The following is a 13623-nucleotide window of genomic DNA, read 5'->3' as shown; positions in this document are numbered from 1 at the left end:
CATTCCTTCTGAATTGCGTTATAATGGTTATTTATTTACTTGTATTACAGAAGCACCCAGAGGCTCTGATCTGGACTCAATGGTGCTAGGCACTATACAACAGAGTAAAAGTCCCTTTCCTGAAGAGGTTACTATCTAAAACAGGATTGTCAAAGAGTGGTGGATATGGGATGTGATATATACGCAGTATAATCAGAGATGGGTGACAAATTTAATATTAGTTCCATAGGGTTGATGTATATAAAAATAAACCCTCCCCACCCACATAAATAAGGGGGTGAGAGGAGCAGGGAAGTGGAGGGGATGAGTTCATTGGAGCACAGAAATAGGAAAAGAAGTAATGACTGAGGGAGAGGGAAGGAAGATGAAATGGTGAGAGAACTGGCAAAGAGAAAAAATAGCCAGAGTCAAAACTGAAGAAAGTAGTCTGACACCACTGCTCCTGCGAGCTTCATTCAATGCTAGTCCATGGGGTTTGGGGGTATATAGGCCCACTTAAGTGGGTTTCCCCTGCTGGACCAGGTTCCGGAGGGATGGGGAACAAGTGGTCTTAGCTGGGTTTCACTCTCTCTCTCTCTCTCACTCACACACACACACACACAAAAAAGTGTGTGTGTGTGTGTGTGTTGAGAGCCATTGAACCAAACTGTAAACCCTGTATATGATGGAAACCATTTCAAGCCAGGGGGTGTAGCAGCAGCCATAGTTCCAGCACCTATGTCCCCACCCTTCTTCCTGTCTGCGCCCTCAGGAAGTCAACTCTGCAGCTGGGGGAGAGCTCCCCAGTGTCCCTGGCCTCTTGCCCCAGCTTGGTGGATCTGGCGGGCCCCTGGCTGGACTTTAATCCCCCCGCCTTGGCCAGCTCCCTCCCCAAGCTCCTGCTGGGGTGGGTGGTGGGGGAGAGGAGTCTATTTGCTCCAGGGGCTGGGTGCACCCCCAGCTGCCATGACTGTAGGGGGCCCTGCTGGCCGAACTGCCCCCGTCTGGGGCTTTGAAGCTCTGCTGCCCCCTTCCGGTTCCTGGTCTTTTGTTTTTTTTTTTATTTCCCACCCGAGAAATTGCTTTATAAGTATTGTCTCTCTCCCGCCCCCGTACTATCTGGCTTCGTGCTGTCCGTGTAGCTCTAGGTGGCGGTTTCGCGCCTCGTGCCCCGGGGTACTGTCGGCCGTTAGACCAGCGCACGACCGACCCGACCTGGATCGCGGGACATTTGCATCGAGCGCTGTGTGGCGCCAGTAACCTCTGCGCCAGAGGGAGAGTCCTGGTGGCGGCGGCCGCCGCTATTGCACATGCTGTTTGACTGCCAGCCTTGGACTGCTCTGGGTAGCTGCCTCCGCTCCGCTCCGCCTCCGCTGGGTGCCTTTGCCCTGGGCGGCGCCGGCTGCTTTTACACCCCCGGATAACAGTAGCAGGCCGGCAGCAGCGGAGCAAAGGACGTGTGGCAGGCGGAGTGTCTGTCTGGGGCTGAGAGCAGCAGCAGCAGCAGCGGCGGCGAGGGGAGGGTCTGCGGCTTGGCGTAGCTGCAGCAGCCGTCTCGGCCTCTCGGGGAGTGACTGTGTGTGCGCCTCCAGTCTCTGCCGCTCGCCGAGCTGCTCCTGCCACCGCTGGTGATTGTTATTGTTGTCGCTCTCGTCTCTCCGGCTCAGAGAGCCCAGCACGGTCAGGGGTGGACGGGCAGGAATGTGAGCGGTTTTTGCAGGGGCTGTGTGCGCGGGGGGTTCTGTGTCACCCCCGCCACCACCAGCATCCTCATCAGCTGGATCTATTGTCAGCAAAAGAGGAAATTGCAATCAAACAGCAGCAGCAGCAACATCTGGGCGGTCACATCTGGGCATGCAACATCGGCTTCCTCCTCCTCCTCCTCCTCCTCCTTCTTCACCCGAGTGGATCACTTTGGGGGTGGAAATACTTCTGCAGTCAAGCCAGAGGTTCCATCTTATAACTGAATATTGAAACTGGAAGAGAGGGGGGTGGGGTGGGGATAAAGGCTGCTTTTTCCTCCCCTTGGGATTTATTTCATGGGGATGTGTTCAAGACAAGAGAGGATTCAGAAGGATATTGACGTTGTGATCCAAAAGTGCAAGGCGGAGAAGGACTGCCTGTTTGCAGGTGAGTTTTCCGCCTGGGCTCCAGGTTACCAGCTGCCACTCTCTTCCCCTCCCTCTCTGCCTGCTTCAAACGTTTCCCCAGCACGACATGTTTGGTTGGGGTTCACTTGTCCCATTTCTGCTGTCATTTTGCAACAGTTACAGTGGCGATCGCTGCCCTTAAGTCTTCGTGTGTGTGTGTGTGAAATAAGTCTTCTTCCCCCCCCCTCCTCCCAACACACACAAACACACTGGCAAGAGAAGGCAGAACAGGTACTGTATGAGAAACCAGATACAGAAGTGGAATATATTTATACACAGGGAGGAATGCAATACACACGGAGAGAGCAATGTATCTGTTCTTAGCATCTGCCACCACGCCAGTCCTCAGATCAGAGGGAGCCCCTCAGCCCACGGTCGTTTTTAATGCGATCAGCAAGACTTTCGGTTTGGAGCCGAGTTGGTTTGCGCAGTTGGCGGTGGTGGTGGAATACAGCCCGGTTTGTAGCTGCTCAGGTTAGGTCGTTGCCATTTGGGGCTGCTTAGCTCTTGCCTTAGAGAAAATTAGATTTTATTTTGATCATCTAGTTCCTTAAATGTATTTATCCAGAGCTGGAATATTAGCAGGTCATAAATGAGTCCTTTTCGTGCAAAGCCTTGGTGTTTGCTTGTTGCTTTATGGTGATTAATATTTACAGTATTTAATGATTTGCCTGAGCTGCCTGGCTTGTTGCTGCCTGTTGCCTTCACTGACAATGGAAATTCCTGCCGTTGCCATAGCACCAGGGCACTTGTTGCAAAGGGGAGGGGGGTTTCCTGCTGCATGGTGCTCTGATGCATGTTAACCCCCCTACCAGTAGCAGAATGAGGGCGAGTGAGACATCAGCTATTTTAGACAAAACCCAAGAACTAGAAATGGTCATTTATAATAATGCAACTCTTTGTATTTTAGATTTCAGGTACTCAGACTCCACCTTCACCTTCACCTATATTGGAGGCTCCAAAAGGTACTTCTCTGTAATAATGAGTAACTTCATTTCCCATTCGCTGGCTAGTGTCTCCTTTATTCTTAATTTTTTGGGATAGTAATTTCTTTTTCTTTTGCAATGAAAGCAAATGATTAACATTCAGTGGGACATAAATAACTAGTGAGCAGGTGATCTATGAGGTGATCCCATTCATCAGAGACTTATTCATCAGAGTTTTCCTCTGTGTAACTTATTTGTCTTGATATTCAGTGTACACAGATAAGTAAAATTATTGCCTGGTGCAAATGGTATAGAAAAACAAAAAAACATAGTCAGATTTTGTAAACATCTTGCATTCAATAAGAACTAATAAAGAAGAATAGGCCAAATTTTACTCTGTTACACCAGAGTACCACAGGGAGACCAGAATTTGGTCCTAATAGATGCAGATCATTTTGCAATAGAACAAATGAACATTATAGAGGAATTAAATGAAAATGTCAATAAAGTTTGTGTTGCAGATTACAATCAGTTAAACAACCAAATATGAATCTATGTGCTTGTAAGCACATTTTAGTTTATTCACAAATTGGGGTGTATATGTAAGTGGATACTAATTTTTATTATTTGCATAGGGGGTTGCAATTTATATAATTTCTTCAGTTGCATTTCATTACTTTTGCTATATCATTAGCCTGGATTCTGCATAACTGTCTGTTTTCAAAGGAACTCAAGTTTTTTTTTTAAATGTCCTGCTGGTGAATGGATTTTTTTCCAGCTGTTTGTTTAGTTTGTGAATTGATATCGTGTTTGTGTTCACATTAAACAAAATAATAAAGTATAGCTAGGTTTAGTAGAATTTATTTTTTATAATTTTGATACAATATAATCAATATTTATTTTTAAGCATTTTCCCATTTGTATTGATTTTAAATTTTCACAGTTGTAGGAAATTATGGGAGGAGTGTAAGACAGTAATTATTTAATGGCAGTAGATATTGAGATTCAAATTGCAATATCACATGTCAAAATATAAAAAGTAAATATTCTTAAATCAAACGCTAATAAATTCTCAAGCAGAATTTTTTTTACTTTGCCTATATATACATTTCAGTTATCAACTATGTAAATATTTTTCATGGGTTTGTGTGTGTATGGTGGAATTGACATTTACTGATAAAACTATAATCTTAATCTAGGCTAATCCAAGACTAAATATAGCCTATCAGGTTTAAAGAGAAGTCTCTTGATTTAGGTAGCTTCAAGGGTTCAGTATCTTTGGTGCTTACTTTTTTCAGGCCACCTTAGTTTAAAAGGGAATGGATCATTAGGAGTTATAGGCCTCTATCCTGAAAGATGATCTTTCCAGGTGGATGCCTATACCTGAACAGGATGCTGTTGACACCAGTGGGGTTCTGTGCAGCATGGGTCATGGGTCCACCTGCACAGGTCAGTTTGTAGGATCAGAACCATAACTGATAAATGGATTTGTAGTTTGTTCAAAAACTACTTTTGTCACATTAATGGCCTCCACATGCGCCTACTGAAGGGGGTGGCAAAATGCTTTCACTTTTACTAATCAGAGGTGCCCAAATCTGACTGCTCAAATCATGACTGTCCAAATCCGGGATTTACAACACGTAGGCAGATCTATCACACGTGGAGTTTGACTGGCCTGGCCTGGCCACCGAGAACCAGTTTCAGTATCTGGAAAATTCAAATTGAATTTAAAATCTCATGTTATACCTTGAGAAGATGATACAAATAGGTTTCCATAGTGCATGTTCAAAGTTTACATTTCTTCTGACATTTAAAGGACACTTAAAAATAATCAATAGCTTAAAATAAGGGATTCATACTGACTTTTCATCTTTCCTGTTTTTTTACCCCCAATCTTTCAGAATATCCATAGCACACAGAGGTGCATTGGCAGCTGAGTTTTCTGTTTGCTTTCTTTTTTTTTATAAAGTGCAAAGCATTAAGGGCCAAATTCTGATTTCCCATGCCAAAGTTGAGTAAATGAGCTTCATGCAGGGGAACTATGCATGGCTGCAGAGGATGTAATACTTACACATGTAACCCAAAGCCAGGACTCAAATCAACTGTGCAGCCACTAATGCAGACTCTATAGAGGGTTGTAATAGTGGCCTTCTATGTGTTCCCTACTTGGGAGTGTATCCCCTCCAAGTTAAAACTGGGTATTGGGCATTCCCCTCTCTGAGGTTGGCCACCAACCCAAGCCCTGTTCACATTACCCCTAAATGACAAAACCTTTATTAGTTCATGGTACATAGTAGAATAAGTATCAGGTGATACTCCTGATATTATCACCTCAGACACTTGCAGTTGTCTGATTTTATATCTTCTGTGCTGGCACCACTGCATGCTCTCAAGAAATGGGACAAGGGATGTACTCTAGGCCTTTTTACTGAGAAATAAATTTTAATGGCTAAGTGATGGATCAGTTGGTAAGGAAGATTACAAGATGCTGTCTGTAGCCACATTTTGCAATTCTATCCTTTAGTGCTTTACTTCCCTTATCTATGTTTTCAGGGAGTCCTGGAAACTCAAAGCTAGTGCATAGTATAATTTTGCTTTTACTTACAGTGCAAGAGCAAAATACATGAAACAAGAAAATATATTTTATATCTGATGCTACGTAGAGTATTTTTTGTTTAACTGATTGATGACCTTTTTCTAGGAGTGCTCACCCTTATGGAAAGACTGGCCTATAAAGTCAGCAGGTTAAACAGACCTAGGGATTTCTTCTGCGTATCGTTTGTGTCATTAGGTATATTAAGTCTACTTACTAGTGGTTTTAACTTTTGACTCAGAGCCAGATTCTCAGCTGCTATAAATCAGTGTAATTTCACGAAAGTCAATGTACATTGCTTCATTCCTAGCTGAAGTTCTGGCCCGTGTTTTTTTTTTTTTTTTTAAACTGTTCTAAGGTTCATATTTGTGAGTATTTTCTACTTAGGGAGAGATTCTCCCAATTTAACTGCATTGTACCCTTTCTCCTTAGACTTGCACTATCCCATCACATATTACCACTGTAGTTCTCAGTGTGCTGCTGGAAAGATCCAGGCTGCACACTACCCATCTCAGGTCCTGGTCCTGATATCACTTACATTGCTTTTACACTGATTTCAGCTGAGTTATTTTTAATTCCTACTTGTGTGTAGGTACAGAATCAGGCCCTATGGGCATGATCTTGCTATCATTCTACATACAGAGCAATTCCAGCTTGTATCCCTATAAACTATATTGAGCTGCTATATTATTTACCCCAGTGGTTCTCAATCAGGGGTATATGAACCCCTGGGGGTACGCAGAGGTTTCCAAGGGGGTACATCACTCATTTAGATATTTGACTAGTTTTGCAACAGGCTACATAAAAAGCTCTAGCAAAGTCAGTACAAACTAAAATTTCATACAGACAATGACTTATTTATATTGCTCTATATAATATACACTGAAATGTAAGCACAATATTTATGTTCAAATTGATTTATTTTATAATTATGTGGTAAATGAGAAAGTAAGCAATTTTTCAGTAATAGTGTGCTGTGACACTTGTATTTTTATGTCTGATTTTGTAAGCAAGTAGTTAAGTGAGGTGAAACTTGGGGGTACACAAGACAAATTAGACTCCCGAAAGGGATACAGTAGTCTGGAAAGGTTGAGAGCCACTGATTTACACAATATGAGACTAGTTTTAGGCTGGGCATAAATATGACTACAGTGGACCGGCCAGCATTTGAATGAATTTTCTTGAAAAGTTACAGGGGGGGGGAAGACATTTCTTTAAGAACAAACATATTTCTGTTGCATGGATTATCATAAATAATCCTTTCCCTGTGAAGCACGATCAATCATTTTGGCCTCTGCTTGGGCAACACTTCATTTTTCTAAAATGAACTGTGTTCACATCACATTTCTAAATTATTGGTATTTTTGACAGTCCTGGGGTGCTTGCCGGTTTTGAAATCCTGTAATTAGGAATTTATTAGTGAAACCTATCTTTGTTGTATAATGTGGTCACTAAATATGAAGCACATTGTATGACAATTTAATCATTTTTAATTTCATTTTTAGAAAGCGATAGGAAAATTAGGAGATATTTCTCACAAAGTGACATGCTCCTTCAGGTGCTGTGACTGTGCAAGATTTACCCTTATTTAACTGCTGCTGGCAGGATATCAGAAACGTCTGGATTCTTTATACTTTGTACTGCAAGAACTAACGAGGATGTTAAAATGATAACACATTGAGAATCTTGGTTTTTAGAATCCCTTCTTATTTCTGCTGTCCTACTAACTCCTTTTGTGGCACACTGGTTCTTCCAAAACTCAGCAAACTGAACAGAAGTGCTGATCTGTCACCTTTGTAATGAAGCTACATAATGAATGCCCTGATGTTGTTTTCAGGTTATAGATATAATTTGACTTAGTTTGCATGAAAAGAATGCCTGGTTGTCCTGAGAGAATATACTACATTTTCTTCTGATAAACAAGATGATCAGGTCAAGTGCTTTTCACTCATATATGTGCATAACTCCCATTGGCAGTGAGGGACTGTGACAATGAAGACTGTGCATGAGAAGAACAGATCTTTTACGGAGGCATTTTTTAAAGAAACAAGACAAGGCCTATGGGAACTAAACACATAGATTAATTTTGTCGGCAAAATTCTCCCTTCCAGTCTGCCTGGCAGCTCTTGACTCTGATGTTCTGTCCTTCCTACATGAGCAGAATGATGATAACAATGACAGTTCCATGCAGGGAAAGCTGAATTTCTGTATGGAATTGATCTAAGAAGATGGCTCAGCTCTGAGGAGAATTTTCCTCTGTATTCTTCCTTAAAGTTATGGTAAAATGTAAACATTTATTGTCTTTTTTTTTAAGTTTTGTTCCTGATTTTTATATAATTACAGGTTTTTCCATGGTGCTTGTTACTGTGATATCAAAGTACCTCACTTAAACAATTGAATTACACCTCTCCCCCGATATAACGCGACCCGATATAACACAAATTTGGATATAACGTGGTAAAGCAGCACTCCGGGGTGGGTGAGGCTGCGCGCTCCGGCGGATCAAAGCAAGTTCGATATAACGTGGTTTCACCTATAATGCAGTAAGATTTTTTGGCTCCTGAGGACAGCGTTATATCAGGTTAGAGATGTAATTCCCACCTCAGTGAGGCATAGAAATATCTTCATCCCCATTGTGGCATATAAAGGGTAAGTGACTTCCACAAGATTACACAGGAAGTCAGATACAGACCCTAGCTGACTGAAGTGTCAGTGCAGGGTGTTAGCCACAAAACTTCTCATTCAGCAACCTGAGGATAAGTGGATGTGATTAATATTTTTTTTGCTTTAATGGGATACTGACAGGTTTTTTAGGTCTATCTACATGGCTTCTTAAACTAATTTATTAGAGCTGTACAGAGGATGAAAATTCTGTTTCATGAAGGATTTTAGGATTTTGAAGTTTGGCTTCATTCCGAATCGTAGTGAAAACCAAGCATTTCTAAATTCTTCAGGAAGGGAAATTTTGTTTTGTTTGTTTTTGGTTGATCAAAATTTGTTTTTATTTTGACTTTTGTATTATAATATGTAATACACAAAATAAAAAAAATCCAAAACAAAAAATGAAAAATTGAAATGTTTCATTCCGAAAACGTCAAAATTAGACATTTCTATATTGTTGGAACTTGCTTCCTGATTTTCTTCTTAAATGAAATTCTAGAAAAATCTACCTGATTTCATGGTGATTCAATTTTGATAGAATATGGTTCCATTCAAGTTTCTCTGACCAGCTCTAGAATTTACTTTGGCATGATTTTAGCCAATGCATTGCAACAGAGATTTTGGTCACCAGTGCTAGCATGGCAATTCTCCTCTTTTTTTTAAGTAGCGTTATCAGTGAGGAGAGCTATAAAACAGTATTGTACAATACTGCTGAAGGTCTCCTCAAGCCTCTGCTCATGAGGGGTTACAGCTCAAACCCCTACTTGTCACATATGTAGTTGAGGGTGGGGATATAAAAGTAAAGGGGAAATGGCAGAGGCAGTGACTGCCTAGATCAGGGATCTCAAACTCAAATCAGTATGAGGGCCACATGAGGACTACTACATTGGCCCGAGAACCGCATCACTGAAACCTTTTCATACAACGATACAAAAGTATAGTCAAAAATGAAAAAAATGAAGAATAATATAGTATGCTATTAAAAGTCAATGTATTAACTTTTTAAAAACTGTAATACGAAGAGGGGTTTTAATAAAATATGAACACCTGTAACTATTCCTTATGTGGTCAGTAACACTGATGATGATCTACACTAACAGTCTATCAACGTAGCTGTAATGGCAGGAACTTTTTAAAGTAACTATTCATACAAAATACATTGCCACTTTTAACAAACATTCTTCCCAACTACTCACAGCAAAGAATCAGACATGCTGAACTTCATACCTGAGTCTGCTCATCTAGTCCATGAGCCCCCGCCCCTGGCTCGCCTCTTCCCACCCATTGCCCGCCCCCTTTCCAACCCCTTCCCCAAAGTCCCTGCCCCAACTCCGCCCGCTCCCTGCCCCTATTCCAACCCCTTCCCCAAATCCCAGCCCCGGCCCTGCCTCTTCTCCGCCTCCTCCCCTGAGTGTACTGCATCCCCACTCCTCCCTCTCCCTCCTGGAAAGTCCTAAGCATCGCCAAACAGCTGTTTGGCACCAGGAAGCGCTGGGAGGTAGGTAGAGGAGCGGGGACGTGGTGCGCTCGAGGGAGGAGGAGGGGTTGCAGGGGGGAGGGGAGCTTGGCTGCTGGTGGAGTCGGCTCCTATGGCGGGCTTCAGGAAATAACTCTGCGGACCACATGCGGCCCGCAGGTCGCATGTTTGAGACCCCTGGCCTAGATGGAGTGGTGTAATTTCCCCTCCCAGCTAGCTTAGAAGCTGAAAAATTGGAACCCACTCTTCTGAGTGGCTTGTTTTTGTTGGGCGTCCTCTGTTTATGAATCCATAAAAGAATGGCCTGAGGCCAGGGAGTGAAACTGCTGTTGGTGAGAACATTCTTCTGGCTGGTGATTCTTCCCATTGTCCTGTGCGTTCTACGTGCAATACTTCAAGTATATACTTGTTTCCACAAAACCAATACATGCTACAGATGCACAGCTTTGTGCTCATGTGCCCACTTTTTATTCCAAAATATCCAGTAAGTTGTATATCCCCACTTTGTTTTAAGGGATGTGCTGGCCGCCACTTCCCGCAGCCCCCTTTGGCCTGGAGCAGCGAACTGCGGTCAGTGGGAGCTGCAATCGGCTGAACCTGCAAAGGCGGGAGGTAAACAAACTGGCCCAGCCCGCCAGGGGGTTTACCCTGGCGGGCCATGTGCCAAAGATTGCTGATCCCTGAACTAGAGTTTATTTCAGCTTTAAAATCTCTCTTTAAAGCAGAGAGTGTTTGTCTCCTGCTAATAATACCCGACAGCGCTATTCATCTGTATTTATTACTAATTACTATTAATGATTGTATATTCGGGGCATTCTTTTAATGCATGCAGCTGTTAGTTAAACACTTCTCCATAATACCTCATTGGTAGGTGCTTTTAGAATTTCAGTAGATAAATTACTGTTTATGTAAGTGATTCATCCTAAAAGGAAATTGTAGAAAATTAAATACAAATGTTAAAGGATCAGGGAAAGTAAGAATTCAGCTTTACTCAGTTAATGTTACTCATATTTCCTTTCTGATACTCAGTTTGTCTTTCTAGAAGGTTCTTATTTCTTTTTGATGCCTTTCTTTCCTTGCTGTTAGAAACTCATTAATGTTGGAAATAAATTGGATCATCATCACTACTACTTACTGTAAAATATAATCTGTTTTAGAAGGATTATGGTCCCCATCCTGGTCCTATGGAGGTCAGTGGATGTTTTGATACTGCAAAGTGCTGCGTGCCTCTAGCAGGGTGCTCAGACCAAAATATTCAGATCTGGGTGCCTAATTTTAGGAACATAAACTTGTATTTCTAAATATGTGATCTGATTTTCAGAGGTGATAAACATCCATAATTGCCACTAAAGTCAATGTTAGTGTGTGGTTGTTCAGCACGTTTGAAAATCAGACCATTTATTTAGGTGCCTAAATATGGACTTGGGTGCATACATTTAGGCACCAAGGTTAGAACATTCTATCTGAGCATGCTGCTTGGAAAAGTGATTAAATATATGTTCAAAAATATTTTCAGCAACTTCTTTCTGTGCTTTTATCATATTTTAACACATCAGGTGCCTAAAAATAGACCTCTGGGCCATCATTGTTAAAGAGTTAATATGATAAGACAAACAAATTTAAAAGCCAAGTTCACTGTGACAAAATTTATTTAGATCACTTTTGTCTGTAAAGTGAGCAATACCATAGCTGATGTTTCCCCTTAGACCATACTAATGTGCAGTGGTTTTCAGTGTTCACAAATAAAGACTTCTAGATATCTGTCAGTAGGTGTATATGTATGTGTGTGTGTGTGTGTGTGTATATATATATATATATATATATATATATATATATATATATATATATACATTTACCCTCTCTGGCTGTCCAGCTCTGAAGGCAGCAGCGCAGAAGTAAGGGTGACATGGTAAGGTATTGCCACCCTTACTTCTGCGCTGCTGCTGGCGGGGCGCTGACTTCAGAGCTGGGTGCTTGGCCAACAACCATCGCTCTCCTGCCGCCCAGCTCTGAAGTCAGCACAAAAGCAAAGGTGGCAAGACCGCAACTCCCTAAAATAACCTCGTGACCTCCCTGCAACTCTCTTTTGGGTCAGGACCCCCAGTTTGAGAAAGTCTTGTCTCTGCCATTAAATCTGTATAGTATACGGTTAAAGCACACAAAAGACCAGATTTAATGGGGGGAGACCAAATTTCATGGTCCGTGATGCATTTTTCATGGCCATAAATTTGGTAGGGCCCCATCTGTAGAGCCCCCAGTGCTGTCAAACAACTAAGAGTCAGATTGTGCCCAGCCTTTATGCATGAGAACAAAGGTGGGGAAGAAGAGTATCCCTCCTCCCCCCATTGCACCCTTGTTTAGGAGCTGGGCACAGTCATCTTTATGAGTTGGATTCTCAGTGGAAAGACTTACATTAACTTTATTGGGCTTTGCATTAGGCACTATACTCCCATAGCACATGGACTACATAACAATAGTCCTGCTTTCGGTGCTATATGTTCCAGTGGGAGTGATCCATGGCCTTGCCCTCATCCCCGCCAGATAGCAGTAAGAAAGGGCATGGCAAATTGCTAAATGTTTGTGGAGTGCCCACCCTCCCACAAGACCCCTGAAGACAGTTCCTGCATGATCCCCTGTGGTGGGTTGTGGCTTAAAGTAGCAATTGGGCTGTCACTATTCAGGGCCAAATTCTAAGTCTCTTAGGGTACATCTACACTACAGGGGGGAGTCGATTTAAGATACGCAAATTCAGCTACGTGAATAGCATAGCTGAATTCGACGTATCACAGCCGACTTACCCCGTTGTGAGGATGGCGGCAAAATCGACTTCTGCGGCTTTTTGTCGGCGGCGCTTACTACCACCTCCGCTGGTGGAGTTAGAGCGCCGATCCCCGAGAGGTCGATTTCTAGTATAGACCAGACCTTAGACAATTTTTGAGGCAGACTTCCATTGTGCTTTCTCGGAACTTCCTTGATTAAAGAACTGAAAAAGAAAAAAAGAAGCAAACCTTCCGGCTTTCACCCTGAATAGTAGAAGCATTGATCAGAAGTAAACCACAGGCATGCCTTATATGTAATGAAATGTAACATTGCAGAAAGAAGACCCTCAAGTGGTAGATAATTAAAGAAATAAGTTCCACTCCATCAGTATAACAGTCTAAGCATTCAAAAGCATTTGATCAAATATGGTCTAGGATGCAATCTTGAAATCTTGGTTTCTTAAATGTTGTTACAAATGGCGATTTCATTTTCTGTTCACAGATAGGAATTTCTAATTTATTTATGGATAGTTCTAGAAAATTACAATTTTGCACTAACTGTTTTTTTCCACGTAATATGGCATTTATGGCGGACAACATTTGCTTTCAAGTAGGAAAGATAGCCTAAAGGATAGAGATGGCATTCCAGGTCATGGACTTTTCTGCAAACGATAGAATGTTTTCTTTCTTTCTTTTGCTCTTGTTCATGCTCCCTCTTTCTTTTCCCACCATCTTCAATGTTGATAAATTCATCTTGGATCAGGCCTCTCAACTATCCATGCTCAGTGAAGATATGAAATTAATTGGGAATGCTTTTGTGTCAAATTAGGAGCTGGAGTTTATGGAGGGTGTATTTAAAAGTCTAGAATGATTCTTTTGTCATAAAAGCACTTACTGAGGGCAAACTCCTGATCTCAGTTACACTAACATAAATCTGAAGTAACGCCATTGTGAGTAGATCTACCCTGGGTTTACAGCAGGATAAATGAGAGTTTCATTTGGACCGGACTGTTTCAGTGAATCAACATGCAGTTTTCAGAGTAACAGCCGTGTTAGTCTGTATCCGCAAAAAGAAGAA

At 42.1% G+C, this 13623-nt stretch overlaps 1 protein-coding gene across 2 annotated transcripts in view; it reads left to right on the top strand.

Annotated features, from left to right (window-relative positions):
• Nucleotides 1-1252: 1252 nt before the first annotated feature.
• The window catches only part of PARP8 (poly(ADP-ribose) polymerase family member 8), a 171592-nt gene continuing 159221 nt past the window's right edge, over nucleotides 1253-13623 (top strand). The window contains exons 1-2 of one of the 2 annotated variants that reach the window (XM_054032717.1): nucleotides 1253-2109; nucleotides 3040-3094. In XM_054032717.1, coding sequence (XP_053888692.1) covers nucleotides 2019-2109; nucleotides 3040-3094 — 146 coding nt within the window. In that variant the 5' untranslated portion in view covers nucleotides 1253-2018. The remainder of the gene's footprint in view (nucleotides 2110-3039; nucleotides 3095-13623) is intronic. The other variant, XM_054032719.1, reaches the window with a different exon arrangement.

The sequence above is a fragment of the Malaclemys terrapin genome, chromosome 6, assembly GCF_027887155.1.
Source record: "Malaclemys terrapin pileata isolate rMalTer1 chromosome 6, rMalTer1.hap1, whole genome shotgun sequence".
Classification (NCBI taxonomy): domain Eukaryota; kingdom Metazoa; phylum Chordata; order Testudines; family Emydidae; genus Malaclemys; species Malaclemys terrapin.
This window is presented reverse-complemented; position numbering and strand designations above follow the sequence as displayed.